At 37.7% G+C, this 16,748-nt stretch overlaps 1 protein-coding gene and 1 pseudogene across 2 annotated transcripts; both read left to right on the forward strand.

Moving 5' to 3' along the window:
- DIO2 (iodothyronine deiodinase 2) lies at positions 1-10,792 on the forward strand. Of its 2 annotated transcripts, XM_054715856.1 has the most exons (3): positions 1-338; positions 595-872; positions 9,245-10,792. In XM_054715856.1, exons 2-3 carry the CDS (start codon positions 651-653, stop codon positions 9,830-9,832), a joined length of 810 nt encoding a protein of 269 aa, XP_054571831.1. In that variant the 5' UTR covers positions 1-338; positions 595-650; the 3' UTR covers positions 9,833-10,792. The 2 variants fall into 2 exon arrangements, with proteins under 2 accessions (XP_054571831.1, XP_008146610.3); XM_008148388.3 differs by having other exon boundaries at positions 1-872; positions 9,245-9,820.
- The window catches only part of LOC103292272 (leukocyte elastase inhibitor-like), a 20,532-nt pseudogene continuing 13,917 nt past the window's right edge, over positions 10,134-16,748 (forward strand).

Consider the following 16,748-nt stretch of genomic DNA (forward strand, 5'->3'; position numbering starts at 1 on the left):
ACCACAGATAGCAGAAGCAAAGCCAGAGGGAGTGAGGAGAGGAGAGGAGTCAGTCGCTCCAGGGGCAGGGAGAGAGTGAGACAGGCTGAGGGAAGGAGAACAGAAAGTGTGTGTAAAACGGAGTAAAGAAGGGGGGCTAAAAAAAACCCCTACCCTTAAAGCACATTTTAAAAACTCTGGCAACTCAAGAAAGAAACAGGCTACGTATCTGAACATAGAGACAATGAAAAACTACAGAAAATTTTGCTGTCTCTGCCACAGTCTCATAGGTGCTAGGAAATGAAAGTGGAACTGCCTGTCTTTAACCGACTCTGAGAGGGTAACTGGATTAGGGACCGGTACGCCAGTATTTTTTTTTTTTTAACATCTTAAATCCTGAAAAAAAAAAAAATGCAAGCAGCTTCGAATTGAATGAATTGATGGGCACACTCCAACTGCTGGGCTGGAGAGACTGGACTTGGTCTTGCCATTTCTGCTTCTTTGAAAGAGGAGAGATCTTGGGCTTCCTTTTAATTTAGTTTTTCTCCTTCTCTCCCCCCTCCCTCCACCTTCCCCTTTACCTCCCCCACCCCTCTATTGCCACCCCCTTTTAAGTAAGAGGGTGAAGGGGAGTCACCGCACACACAGAACTGACTTGGAAGGCAAGGAAGATGGGCATCCTCAGCATAGACTTGCTGATCACATTGCAGATTCTGCCAGTTTTCTTCTCCAACTGCCTCTTCCTGGCGCTCTATGACTCGGTCATTCTCCTCAAGCACGTGGTGCTGCTCTTGAGCCGCTCCAAGTCCACTCGCGGGGAGTGGAGGCGCATGCTGACCTCAGAGGGGATGCGCTGCATCTGGAAGAGCTTCCTCCTGGATGCCTACAAACAGGTGAGCGGGCCAAGGGGCGGCTTGGGTCAGCAGGGGCTGGGGCTGCATAGTGTGGGACTGGAGGCCGCTGAGAGTTTGGGGGTGAGATTGTGGAGCCTGTGGGAGAGCGGAGGGGTTATACTCAAGTGAGCTCCTGCCTTGACTTTCTACACCTGTCACAGGAGTCAGATTTGACAGGTAGTAAGCCACGCTGACTGTGTGACCTAATAAGGAGTCTTTGTAATAAGGGTCATTTAATGGCTTGCTGTGATTTCAGAGTAGAGGGTGTTGGCAGGAGAACTTTGGGAAAAGTAAGAAGATGCTGGGGGAGGGCAAACTGTTGCATGTCACATACTCTTGTTATAAACTGGGGTTCCGATGTTTTGCTTGATGAAATGCTAAGTGAGCTATGTTGGGGAAGACAGTTCAATGAGTGAAAAGCAAGTGGTGGTGGTAGGGGGCTGGTGAGAACATGCTACCAAAACTCAGGGAGAGGACAAGGCTGCATGAAATGGTCACAGCAGGTGTGCTTTGGCATACTATCTGCTTCATTTCTGGGAGAGGTAAGAGTTAACGTAAGTGAGCCCGTGTTTAGCATCATCCTCTGTATTGATTCCAACCTGAACCCTTTTGAAAGGGTTATCAGACCCTGTGTCCCGAGTTACTAGGTAACAGTTTGCAAAAGGAAGATCTTAGCACTGGCTGTCAGAACTCCAGACTTTGTAAGAGAAACCACATTTGCTTTGTTTCTCAGAAGTGAAATAAGTTGTCTTAGAAAGAGGAGATGGGTCTATGGTTCAATCAGTTTCAAAGCTGTTCTAACGCATGCCTTGATCGCTGGAGCAGTAACCTCACTTACCTGAGGAAGTCAGGTCCCAAGGGCTGCTCTCTCAAAGCCAGAGTTGGGATCTTTGTTTCTAAGTGAAGAATGCTGGCATTTTAGCCTTTTCTTTTCTTTTTTCTTTTCTTTTTTATGCTTGGAGGATCCTCAACTCATCTTAGGAACAAAGTAGAACATTTTCTCTTGAGTCAATTTGCCCCTTCCCCTCTGTGCCCATATAACTCCTGAAGGTCCCTGAGCAAGAAGAATATATTGACTCACTTGGCAAAAGGTGGTATCAAAGCATACAGTCTTGGTTTTCCCTCATAGTATTGGGGGACCTTGTCCAAGTTGCCAGGGAAGGGGAGTTTGCGAGGAGTATGCAAGCCAATGAAGTAGTGCACCTTAAGCAGGCAGCACCCCAGAACCAGAATAAAAGAGGGGGAAGGGAATGAGACCTCTATAGTAAGCACTAGAAAACTAAACCTATGCCCCCGGAAAGGAAAAGAAGTAACTTCTAGTCACAAAGAATCCAGAGTAGGGTTATTTCACTGAAAATCAAACAAGTGTTCAGGAAGAAAATATCCACTGTGCATTAGGAAAGTTTTACTATAACACATGCCTTTGTTATTGAGAGAAACCTGCAGAAGGTTTGCATTTTTTCTAAAGATGGTAGAATAGTTAGAACTCTTGTCAATAAAGAAAATTTCTTTTATAATAATAGGAAATGATGCTCAAAGTTCTAACAGGAAAACACATGTATATTGTGTATGTGGGGCCAATGGGAGATATGATAAGAAGCTATTGAGGGGATCATTTCATTTCCACAAGTGTATACATTGAATGTGAGATGTTTATGTTTTTGTATTTGTAGATCTTAAGAGACAACATGGCAATGTCAGTGGTTTAATCTCAGCATATTAGACTCTTACTTTTTTTGAAAGAGGATTGACTTTTGCCTAGAAAAGAAAAGTCACTGCCTGGGAGAATTTGACTAATATGAGTGTATACTTATGTAAACATCTCTCACATAAAATACAGGGACTGTGAGGTTGCCCACAAATATTAAGTGAGGTTGTTTTTCCTATTAAGCAACTTACTGAAATTAAGAGGGAAAAACAAACAAATACCTCTGTAATAGACTTTATTTTTTCATTAATGTATAGTGTTCCATTGTGTTGCAATATTTTGTTATTCCTATTCCAGGAAATTGAGAAGGATGAGTGATTTGTTTTCTTCTTTGCGTATGGTTTGTGCATTCCTCCCCTGTATTGTTTCTGCCTACTGATTTGATTAGTGACCAAGTTCATGACTGATGTTATTAAGTTTGCTTTTAATGATTTATATAATCGCTAACACCATGAGAAGAAACAACCAAAGAACCCGCATGTCCAGAAACAAGACTGGACTGGGTGTGTAATGAATGGAAACATGGCAAACACAACCTGCACTGAACTTAGGTCTCCTTCTGCCACCCAGTAAGGCAAGGGTGGTGGTGCTGGTGGTGGCATTTGAGGTTCACTCAGAATCTCTTTCCTGAATACTGTTGTCTTCTGTGCCACCATCTCTGGGTGTAGCCATTTCTAGGGACACACTGGAGGAGGTACTGTTTGAGATAGCATCACAGTATTTCACAATCCCGACTTGCACTATTTTGAGGTTGCCACCCCAGAAGCAGAGTTTTCCAGGATGAGTGTGTGCATATGAGATACGATGAAACATGTCATTTCTAATTCTCCTTGTTGAATGTCAGATACTTGGGAATATTTTAAGAGAAAGTGAAGTGAAAGTGTTATCCTTGGGCTTGGCTGTTACACGAGGCAACAAAGAAGTTAAAACGGAACAAAATAAAACAAATAAACAACAACAACAAAAAACCCTTCTTCATGAACATGTTAAATGGGATTTGAAATGAACTTTGTAGGGAACCTTGCAAAGATAATTTGGGTTTGGTTAGAGAGTGTTCCAGGCACTGCTTTTATGAAAAAGCAAGTCTACAAAAACTTATGAGAGATTGAGGTGAATAACAGATATTTGTCATTTAAGTTTCCTTTGTCAGTGTCATTGCTTTTAACACTGCATCCTTCGGCTGATGCTCAAAGACTAAAAATGCAACCAATGAGCAAACTGCCCTGTCTGGGAGCCTAGCCCCTACCTAAATGAAGTATAAAAGTAAACAAACAGTATAGACGCCGAGAAGCAGTTTAGCTTCTCACGATTAATATGGCAGTGGTACAGAAAACATATTCATTTGAACATATAATTTTGGTTTTGAAAAGGTCTCTTTAACATTCTCCTCCTCCTCTTCATTCACCTCAAGCCTTTTGACACTAATTTCTACCATGGAAAATGGCTCTTTTAAGAGAGAAACATTCTCCAAAGAACACAAAGAAGGCCACAGCCAGAGGTTGTTCATCACTTGGATAAAGCAGTGGGAACTGATAAAGCTCAGATCTATGTTTCAAGGTAGGAATCCAAAAGAAAATGGCCAAAAGGGAACTGAATTCAGAGGAAAGAGTAGGTAGTTTATTCTCCAACTCTGATTTATTTGGCCAATTTGAATGTAAATGGTTAAACCGCTGCTTAATAATTGTTTGGCTATGTTTGTGAGGACATTGATGCAGCCTGGTCATTATGTCAAAGAATTGGAAATTTCCTGGTAGTGAATGAAGCCATTCCTGGGCTTTGAACAGCAAGAAGGATGTGAAAAAACTATTCTGCTACCCACCCCCTTCTATTTTTATCATTTGCTTTACTTTCTATCATGAGATTAGGTGGTATTTTGTCCAGTGGAAAAGAAAAAAAAAAAGGTTAGTAGTATATGTTCTGTTTCCAGCCTCTACTTTCTTTGTTCCTTTCACCCTGCATTTCACAGTCCACGTGTTCAAGCAGCATCACCCTTCCCCCGTGCACTGAACACTGTGAGTGAAAGGAACCTCGTCATCAAGGGAATCAGATTTATAAACATGCCATGTAGTTACATTCTTGCTCATATTTATAAACATGGCTCTCGCAACACTTGAGCTTGGCCCAGAGATGTTCCCTGTCGTAAAAATGCAAACCCTTAATGTACCTCCCGTGTCGGTGGTGTCGTGTTGACATTGATTATAAAGACGTAAGAAAGGACCATTGTAATGGTGTAGATGAGAGAGATAAAAGTCAGTGATGACGATATTGCATTTTACGTACGTACGTACGTCCTTTCTGATTGTTGCACAATAAAGGGACCCTTTGGGAACATCAGAACTTCAAGACCAATTAGTGGAAATGATGCTTCTTGTGTTTGGGCTTCTTGTACTGGGCAGGGTTCTCTTTAGAGCGGCTAATGCTGGCAGAGAAAGAGGTACCGACCTAATTACTCTTCCGCAAGAGTAAAAAATGCCTTTTGAATGCCTCTTTGGCAAATATGTCTCATTAAGGACAAAAACCAAACACAAACCCTCTAAGAAGGAGAAATTAAGATGATAGGTAACTTGTGGCCAGGACACTTTCTGTGCCACTGTGGGAAATTAAAACAACGTTTGGGAATATCAGGGGGTAACTTGTTTTTGTTTAGCTTCTTTCCTGCAGCCTAAATGTTATTATTATGGAACCAGCTTTATTTTCTTCATCATTTTGGCTCTTTGTCAAGGAATGCTTTGCTCCCAGGGAAAGCAAAGAATCTTTCACCATTGAAGACAGTGGTGATTCTCCCATTCCATCTCAGCAGGGTGCATAGCCAAGCAAACCAAGAAATTCTCCATTTGAAACTTTGGTCATAATAGGAATTTAATTTTCATGGTGACCAAATGGGAAAATTGAGAAATGAACAATAATGTCCTTACAGTTAAATGTCCTTACAGTTCTTTGCAGTTAAATGCAAACTTTAATATTTTAAATTTCTAATTTTTTTACTATTATTGTTAAATTATCCTCCATCAGTAGGTTTTTAGGTAATATGGACAAATTTTATGATTAATATATGATAGGTATAAAAGCAGACTACTGGTCTACTCACATTTGGACTTACAAATCATGGGTGTGTGTTTTCCCCTACTAGTATTAATAACATTGATCTTACCTATGCATTCCTCTTATCTGGTCATTCTCATGAGCAGGATATCTGCTTATGACATGCTAATCTGCAGTAGGGTCCTATAGATGCTCAACAAAATAAAGAGGATTAACTTTCATTTTATAAAGTAACCAGCCGAGATAATCCAGAACAGATCAACAACATTAGGTGTTGATGGTGGTAGTACTCTACAATAGGTTTACATTTCTAAATTATCTATCTCAGTGAGCTCATTCATCACCCAACGATGGTTATGTTGATTGCAGGTGAAGGTTATATTAAGTGTAAAATTCTTCACTGACCCCTACATAGGAATAGAACAACTATCATTCATTCAATAATTCAATAATTAAGCTGGTCTTAACAAAATGCCAAATCCTCAGACACAAAGAACATTATGTATTTGATAACATATATATATTTCAATCTATCTATCTATCTATCTATCTATATATCTATATATATATATATCTATATATATATATTTCAGAGAGAAAAGGAGAGGGAGAGAGAGATAGAAACACCGATGATGAGAAAGAATCATTGATCAGCTGCCTCCTGCACACCCCCTACTAGGGATCATATGCCCTGGACTGGAATTGAACTCGGTACCCTTCAGTCCGCAGGCCAAACTGGTTAGGGCTGATAACTTTCTTAATTTTTAATTTTAGAGTGAAGGTGTTATACTTGCTCTACATTTTCTAAGGTAAACTAGTATGTCTGTATTTTGGAAAGAATTATGTGTCTGACTTATTCTTTGTCACTAAAAAGAAAAAGTGCTTTAACTTTCCAAGAAAATTAACTACAGGTAATAAGAGAGTCACCAGTGGCTGAAACATCAGATTAGATTATTCAGTTGAATAGTCAGGAATAATGCAAGGACCAATAGTGCTGCTTGAGTGAGAGCTATGGGCATCAGAGGCCCACCTAACAAGATCACACACCTGTTGGTTAGTCTTAAAAATGACTCCAAAAGGCAGATGGATGTTTTCACTGACCAAAAACCTACAAGTCTATAGTCAAGACATGATTTTTTTCCTGTGTATGGATTGCTCAGTTAATGTAAAGTACAAGAGCTAATGATTCAGACTGATTGAATGCATTCAGATCTTGGTGGTATAAGTATATTGAGGAACACAGCCCAACCAAATTATTAAAAGCAGCCATGCTAGAATTGTTACTGCTATCTTAAGTGGAACAGACCTAGTAAGGCAATGATAATGCTACCTACCACCTAAATCTACAAAGAATTACAAAAAGAACACATAGATTATAGGTCTGTAATATCTTTGAAATGTATATCTTTACATTTTAAGTATATTTTAATACCTGAGACAAGTGTGGCTTATATAAGCCAGTCTTAGAAAGACAAGTGAATTTCACTCACATATGGAATCTAATGAACAAGAATCTAACAAACAACATAGAAACAGACTCATAGATAGAAAACACTGACAGCTGTCAGCAGGGAGGGAGGTTTGGGGCCCGGTGAAAAAGGTGAAGGGATTAAATAAAAAAAAACAAACAAAAAAACCTCATAGACACAGACAATAATATGGTGGTTACCACTGGGAAAGGGGGGTTGAGGGGAGATAGAAGAGGGTAAAGAGGGGATAGATGATGATAGGAGTAGATGACTTGGGATATTGGACACAATATGATATATAGATGATGTATTATACAATTGTACACCTGAAACCTATGTAATTTTATTAACCAATTTTAACCCAATAAATTCAATAGAAGAGTAAAAAATAAATAAATGAAATAATCCATCTAAGGGGATTATTTTTCTTTATCTAGGGTAACTTGTAGATTAACCAAAAAGATTAATATAGCTAAAATAACATTTTCCCTGATAGTGATTGAAAAACAAATGTACCTGTTGAAATCACACCAACAGCTTGCTTTCCCAAGAAAGCAGAGTATTATTTTAAGATTTATTTTAGAAAAATACCAGTAAAAAAATCCCTGTTAAGATTTTTTAAGAACTCAGAAGGGAGAGACAGGACTTCTTTAATTCTTTCCCTACAGTTAAAATGAGTTATGCATTAACATTAGATAGAAGCTTCTGAACAAAAGCCCTTGAGTGTTTTATATCTGTCTGGATTGTTGAATCTTTAACAATTCACTTCTAAGTGACTTCAATTAACAGCAGTTTTATATGTGGCTGTATTTATATGAGGAGAATAAGTCAATCCAGTTGGAAGTGTTTTGTAATATTAAGGATAGTGTATAAAAATCAATTGTACTTTCATAAGTTGTCCCTGATGTTATTGGCTTTGATTAAACCATTCTAAGGGAAGATCCAATTGTGTTCATTCAAACTGAAGTAATTGGCTCTTTTATGTTGCCTGTTTTTTATTATCAATTTACAGACCCAAAGGCCAGCAAACTTTCTTTCAGTCTGTGTTCAACTATTTATAACACATGCAAAGAGGGCACCTGGAACAATTTTCTTCTAGATCTCTTCTGCCTGTGTATTTTATAATTCAGAGGAGCTTGTTAATAAAATGGTTGATAGAAGAGTAAATGGTTTGTGTCTTCCTAGATAAAAAGAGGAGAATAGACAAACACACACATACACAAAAACACACACACAAATGAAAAATTACAAGAATTCTAGAATGGTTTAATGTTTTTGTTTGTTTAATGAAAATAATAAGGTTCTAGTCATAAGAGCCCAAAGTAGGCAGTAGCTATAGGAGGATGTCGTGCTGATGAGAACTCAAATTACTTCTAAGGGAAAAAATAATTTAAACATAGAATTGCCCGGGAAAGGTAGCATTCTGTTACATATTTCAATGGCATCTAATAATGGCAGCCTACATCCACACAGTAAGTTATCATGTATAAAGAGCTATTTTCCTTGTTATCCTTCTATAACCATATGAGGAAGAGAGGCATAATTATTACCATTTTACAGGTGGGAATGTTGAAGTACTGAAGAGGCTAAGTGGGACTAGCCTCTTTTTATAAATGGTGGACCCCACATTTTATAGCTCTGGCCAGGAATAGAGCCCATTGGTATCATTGTCCATTGAATGAGAATAAATGGCTTAGCATCATGCAATAAAGTAAAGGTCTTTTCTTCGTACTTTAGAACTTAGAAGGGGGAATTCAGAAAGAGGTACTATGTTTCATGACTCTGACAATTTGTCTTAGAGTAGACCATTTAACTTTTTAAATGAAGTCAATTAATCATTTGTTATATAATGTGTGCTAAGCATTGACAGCAAAGTAAGAACAGTGAAGAATACCAGCCTCAACTTAATTATGAAGAGCATTAACTGCAGTGCCTTCCGTGATAAAAATAATTACCTTCAGTGATTACACAGAATGAAAAAGACTTTTATTCTCTGTAGGGCCATTCTTTACATTACCTGCCACGATGCCTCTTTACTCAAATCAATATACGTTCACCACATTTTATTAGAGCCACTTGTTTTCATATAGAGTGAATTGAAGTGACAATGTGTTTAATATGGTATGCTCTTCCTCTTTCTTTTATTCAACCAGGTGAAATTGGGTGAAGATGCCCCCAATTCCAGTGTGGTACATGTCTCCAATAATGAAGGAGGCAATGACAAGGAAAATGGTGCCCAGGAGAAGATAACTGATGGAGCGGAGTGCCACCTTCTTGACTTTGCCAGCCCTGAGCGCCCACTGGTGGTCAACTTCGGCTCAGCCACTTGACCTCCTTTTACTAACCAGCTGCCAGCCTTCAGCAAACTGATAGAGGAGTTCTCATCAGTGGCTGACTTCCTGTTGGTCTACATTGATGAGGCTCATCCTTCAGATGGTTGGGCGGTGCCTGGGGATTCTTCTTTGTCTTTTGAGGTGAAGAAGCACAGGAACCAGGAAGACCGATGTGCAGCTGCCCACCAGCTTCTGGAGCGTTTCTCCTTGCCGCCCCAGTGCCGAGTTGTGGCTGACTGCATGGACAATAATGCCAATGTAGCCTATGGGGTAGCCTTTGAACGTGTGTGTATTGTGCAGAGACAGAAAATTGCTTATCTGGGAGGAAAGGGTCCCTTCTTCTACAACCTCCAAGAAGTCCGGCATTGGCTGGAGAAGAATTTCAACAAGAGATGAAATCTAGATTAACTGGTTAAAGGTATGATTGTAATGGAGCTTTTTTTTTTTTTTAAGTATATATATATATATATAGGAAACTAAGAACTGAATCCACTAGTTCAGCTGAATCTCATTGCCTCCACTGAATCTCATTGCCTCACTGAAAGACAGGAATTTATATGTCAAAAGAACATAAACCTCTAACATCTCAATGCTTTTTTCGACACTCAAAAGAGCATTTGGCTAAATAGTAGCCCCATTACTTCTCTTTCTGAAAAAAAAAAAAAAAAAAAAAAAACTTCAAATTTTTTCTGACTGTAAAGATCCCAAGATGGAGAGGAAGAAGCCCTGTTTGCGACAGCTTATGCATGCTTTGGGACCTGAAGAAAAGACTCACCTGAATAACTACCATGTTAGGGAAGAAGTTACTGTTCTTGTTAGCATAAGGGGTATTGCCTAGGCTTTATTCAGCATGGATAGAGCTCAACTAGAAAATTATTAAATATTTATTTATAATGGTGCCTTGAACCAAGGCCAGGTGGTTAGGACCTTGGTGTTGAAATGTTAGTTTCTGATGTTCTAGTTTCTAGCCATGTAATGCTCTATACCAGTCTAAACATCCCAGAGATATCAAGAATGTTTCCTACCTGGAGATTTAGAATGATCATCTAAAACCTGAGAGTTACTTTCAAGGCAGGTGAGGAAAACCAAGTTGACTAGCTAGGAAAAGGAGGCAGAAGGATTAGGAAGCATCATAGAGTTTCACCTTGAGACTAATTTTTTATCCACAGAAACATGAAAACATACACAAGATCAGAAAAAGAAGTAGCTCAATTAAAAATAACATAGAGAATATACACTACACAGGGAATCAATGTATTTATCATAGTGTACTCCTAGATTGAGGAAGAAAGGGGAATTGAAAGGGAAAACACACTCTAATATTTGTATTTCTGAGGTCTTTTTTTAAAATAATTACTTTTTGAAACATATTTGTGGTGCGTATAGTTTCAGTGGGTGAATTACACCCGATACCACTGAGAGGTAAAGCCAATGGGTCCAGTAGTGCTGATCTGTCCCTCTCCATTTCTACAATTGTGATGTGGCCGTACTTGTTCTTTTTTTTTTTTAATCTTTATTGTTGAAAGTGTTGCATATGTCCCCTTTTTCCCCCATTGACCCCTTCTAGCCAGGCCCCACCCCAAACCCCCCACCCGGCCCTATTCATTCTTGATCTTTATAGAAGTGTTTAATCAATGCTGAGCTCTTTGGCTCAAAATATGTATACACATTCACTCTCAGATGCTGTGGGAGGTAGATGTCCTACCCATTCAACTACAGCACTGTTTTTCTTTCAAAGTAGGTGAACTATAATGAATGACCAGTACAAACAAACATGGTTTCTTCAGTAGCAAAATAGAGGAAGAGAAAATTAGTTTGAGATAATTCCCATCAGTAATTTTGGAAGCTTTGATATAAGACAATCCTCACTAGTATGGAATTTGATAAAATGGAATTCCCATTGACATTTGAATTTGGAATTGGGTCTTCCTTTGTTTCTATTAGCTAAGGTCTAGTAATCTAAAGCCTTTATAGTACACTCATATAAAGATATATATATATATATATATATATATATATATATATATATATATATATATATATATATATATATATATCTCATAAATCTCTTTAAAATGAAAACATGATAGTTTTACCTATAAGTAACATAAGTAATAAACCTACAAATTTTCTATCATAAATGTAAGGACACTATCAAACATAGTATATGTTTTTATTTATATGTAAAATCAAAGGTTCTTATGACCATTCCATTAATAATTGAATCATAAAATAACACTAATATAAAAATATCTAAAGTTAAAAATAACTTTCTGAACTAGTTTCCTGAAATGAAAAAAAAAAATGTGCGAACTGTGTTTGCAAAAACCAGAAGTCTATTTTTATTTTTAGATTGGAGTAATATAGTAATCATATCACTGGTCAGTTTATTGTTTTGATATTAAAAGGCCATTTTAACTGACTCTTTATACAACAACATTTAAGCTTCTCAGTATTTTAAATTCTACAAAGCACCACCCACAAAGAAACAAAGCAGATTTTGACAATGTGACACTATGTAACAAATTTCTGAAAAATCACATTGAAAATGGATTATTTAAGAGTTAAATAGTTAAACTCTGTAACTCAAGGCTTATCAGTGGGCCCATTGATTTTTATCTTCAAAATGCTGTTGAGATTTCTGTGGTACATAAAAGATCAGTTGGTTACAGCACACCCACCCTGTTGTCCTTAAATTTCCCCCTTTGTTCTACATGTACAATAATGGAACAGGATGTTAGAGAAGCTGGTGGGGGGATGAGATTCAGTGAAGGCAGTTAGTGCTAGTTGTCTGGGGAAAGGATGATAAAAAAAAATCACCCAGTTGTGATACATTTTTAAAGAAAGAGAAAGTTGTGTACGTGCAATTCCTCTGGCTGAGGATCATCCAATGGAGAAATGAAGCAGTGGAAATAGACATACAAAGGCATAGGCTGAATATCAGGGAAAAAGATATGTTCGATAGAACATAGAAGAGTCACTGGAAGAAAGACTGTTGAGGGCCAATGGAGAAAATGAATTGACAAAGCTCAGGAATCCTACAATATATAGAATGGCTTGGTGTTATCAGAATTATGATAAGTCTTTATGTAACCTATTTATCTCAACATAAACTTTTATGATTTCCTGTGATGTATCTTTTATGAACTTAACGAGAACTTATAGTTTGAGGTAGAGGGGAATCGATGCTTAGCTGATATGCTCAGAGAAATTATTAGATTGTCAGTACTCACCCCACCAATCCTATCGTGTATAAAGTATGTTCCTTTGAAAAACTGTAGTTCTTATTTTCACAAGGCAAAACTTTTATATATTTAAAATTTTATGTGTAAAACTTGGAGGTGTTCTTCTTAGCAACTAAGCATCTTTTCCCCTGTGTTTACATGGAGCTATCAGTTTAGCCTCTTAAACTGAATTAGCTTGTCTGTTATTGAAATAGTTTCTGAGCAATTTTAGATATTGTCATGGCTTCTGGATTGTCTCAGACAGGTAGTGTTTGAAAGACTTATGTCTTGGAACTATTCAAATCTTACTTTATTTTTTTATTTTATATTTGAAAATATTAGTGGAATCAACAATGACTTTCTTAATTGGGCACGAATAAAATGCCTGCGCAGTAAAGTAGACATGTTTGATATAGACATTAAAATGTAACTGACCTCCTTAGAAACAGATTAGAACCTCTGTTCTTGCTTTGTGTAGCTAAAGTGACTGTCATTTAACTTATCTGACTTTTTATATTTATGTTTTGTATCTCTGGTCCTATGTCTTCACCTTGTTTATAGAATGTACCCCTGCTTTTTTGGTAATATCAACTTCTAAATGGCATATTGGTTTATTTAAATTCTGCCACTAACCAGGAAATGCCTATTCTATGTCCAAGGAGAAAAGACTGCTGCCTTTCATTTTGCCTGAGTGTATTTCACTAGTTGGGCTCTTGAATAAAAATTAGGAGATATGGTGAGGTCATGCATGAGGACTGGCTACATAAAATACCAGAGAGGCAGGTGAAAGACAATATCTAGGCCGTTGGGGAAATTTCCAGATGGATGCAAGGTAGCCTCAGCATGTCCTATGGGCTATGTCCATAACAAGAGGAATGCACTGATGTACAGGACTTCCCATTCTGTAAATCCTAAGAGGATCAAGCTGGGCATTTATTCCACCTGACCTCTGACTGATGGTTTGAAAAATAAGCTCAATTAGAATCACACGGCCATTGCAAAGAGAAAAATGTGAACATTGATGTCTGTCCTATTGAAGGGTTAATGAAAACATTTTACCAGCATTTAGAGCTTTTCAGAACATTCCCAATGTCCAATGTCGGGTCTCTCAGCAGTTGAGAATAGCAATGAGCCTTTTAATTCTAGGAGCTTTAAAAACAAACAAACAAAAATTTTATTGCCAAAAATCAGAGCTAAAGTGTTTTTTGTTATATTTAAACCTCCTCCTTACTTCCTCCTTTATTTTTAAAATAGAAGCTAAACCCAGTCTTTATATGCATTTCTAGAATGCAGCACAAGTACCAACCTCTGCTTGCTGATCAGCACTCTCTTGATAGTATCCTGAGCTCCTCTAGGAAAGAAGAGGGCAGGGCCTGGGAGAGTCAGGAAGTTGTTAGATGGGAAGACCTTGGTCTACGTATTTGGGAAAATTCTAAAAGAAACTTCACACCTTTGGAGGAGGCCTGAGTGACTTTAGGATGGGCCAAAGGGCCATTTCCTAATGCCTTACATTCTGGATAGCACCAGAAGCAAGGCCTCAGTCTTAAGAGACCCAGTTCTATTCCACAGTGAGTCTAAACCAATAGAAAGCAAACAGGTACAGATATCCAAACAATACTGTTCATGCAAGTCAGGGCTTGCTGCTTGTATTGGGCAGCAGCACCAGAGCTCCAGGGAGTTTATTTAATATTTATTGAGGAGACTTTGAAGACCCAAGCAATGTTTAATGAAGTCATAATTTTGGCTCAAAACTCCTCCTACACCCCCAAACACAAACAAGTAAACACATAAATGAAAGAAGCCCACAGAAAGGGTTGGGAAATAAATAAAATTCTCTCTAGACTTCTCCAGACCATGTCACTGGTGGGTGTGGTTTTCATGTGTGTTAGAATTGGAGGATGTGAAAACATGAGTATCTAGTACTATACAACCAAAGCCATGAAAAGATATTGGGTAGGGAATGTTGGCCAGTTTTCTTTAGTTTTGCATCACATTATTACCAGACTCCATCACTGGCCCAAGTAATCGGGCCCCCGAAGAGGGAGATTGAGATGTGTGGAGGCTACCAGTGTGTGAATGATAACTACTGACCAAAGAGTCATCGACTCAGTTAGTGGTTGGATGTAGTCACATTCGTTTGCTTCTGCCCATCTTTGTCTTCCTAGCAAGGAGAATATTCGGGGCATGATACTATGAGTACTGGGTAAATGTGGTGAGAATGCATGTGTGTATCTTTGCTTCTTGGTTGCAGAAACAGAAATGCTTTGGAGACTATCAGTAGAAAGAGTGTTATTATATTGGTGCTGAGTGGTATGTGTGCTTTTACAATTTGTCCTTGTATTTTAATAAACTTTGAATAAAAGAATAAAGTTACTCTTTGGTTCTATTTGTTTATTTTTGAATTACTCTCTAGACCTTGCCCTTGGCTGGGACACATTCATGGTTGACAAGGGAAAGAGAATCCATCATTCTAATATTTATTCCTTGGTATTTGTGGGCAAAGTGGCCAGCAAGGCCAGGTTATTTTAATCTCATGCTGTGTGCCAGAGTCTTCAAGGAAATCAAGACAAGTTAAAAGAAAATCTTCAGATACTTTCCATATTCATGAACAAGTTGCACATAGAATTCATGGAAAGGGGCCTGTAAAAGAGACTGTGGAGCAAACTTCTACTTGGTTATATTTACACCCCAGGTTTTCTAAGTGCAATAAATAAACTTTTCAGGCAGGTAGTTAAAGCCATACACACACACATACACACACACACACACACACACACACACACACACAGACTAAGTATGTATGTATGTATGTGTGTGTATAAGTATATGTACATATATATATATACACATATATATATATATACAAATATATATATACATATATATACTTTGTTATACAATTGTCAGTACATTAATGGGGAAAGAAAAAAAATCAACATCTGAACACATTTATATTAAGCATTTTCCACTGTGAGAAGGTATAAAGCATTTGAATAATGGTTTACAGAGGTAATGGCCTGTTAATGACAAGGATATATTTGCAACCTGGTTAAATATGTGCATTTTGTTCCTGAAAACAGGTGACTTAACCAAAGTATTAATATCTCTTGAGACTCTTGCTCATGATTTCCTACACATAATAATTTTATTAATACTGGTAGGGTCTTACATAATATTCCTGAATTTTAATAGAAACAAATAATTATTACTTTGACAACTACTGATTTTCTATTCTTTGTAGGGTGCTAGGTGCAATGGGATGACCAAAAACAGTAAAACTAAACCCAGAAAGGTATGACTTCCTCAAGGAATCTATAATCGATTTGTCAAGACTGCAACCAACAAACTCAAATTAGTCTACAACTTAACAAAACAAAACAAAGAACCCAAATTTATTGACTGATATAACCAAACCCTGGGAATGTTTGGGAGGAAACTTGCCTCAGGGACAACTGGATCCAGAGACTTAGAAACTCCCTTTGCTTGCTAGGTCTTTTGTCTTGTCTCTTTTTGGGGAAGTCAGCTTTTTTTGTTCAGACTGGTTTTTATTTATGTTGGGTGACCTGGCTGGGCCAAGCTCCTCACTTGCATTCTAACTATAAGATGGCTCAGATAGGGTTTGACCCTACCTGCAGGACTAACTTGTGTTGCCTTGAGAGGAGGATCTGTTACCAGAAGAAGGAGAACAAGAAGTGCTGGGAATATACAAAGGTATCAGAAGTTAACTCCTTGGCCATTATTATTTTTGTTTTATTGAGGTAACATTGATTAATAACATTATATAAATTCTAGGTGTACAACATTATAATTCAATATCTGTGTACTCTACTGCATGCTCACCACCAAAAGTTGTTTCTTTTTGTTAACATATATTTGACCTGTTTTGTCCATTCATCCTCCCCAAACCCTTCCTCTCTGCTAACCAGCATTCTGTTGTCTGTATCTATGTGGTTGGTTTTATTAGTTCATTTGCTACTTTTTTGTTTTATATTCTACATTTAAGTGAAATCATGTTTTTTGTCCTTTTTCCATCTGACTTATTTCACTTAGCACTATACCTTTGAGAGCCTTCCACATAGTACAGTAGTTAAATATTTATA

This window comes from Eptesicus fuscus, chromosome 5 (genome assembly GCF_027574615.1).
Source record: "Eptesicus fuscus isolate TK198812 chromosome 5, DD_ASM_mEF_20220401, whole genome shotgun sequence".
Lineage (NCBI taxonomy): Eukaryota > Metazoa > Chordata > Mammalia > Chiroptera > Vespertilionidae > Eptesicus > Eptesicus fuscus.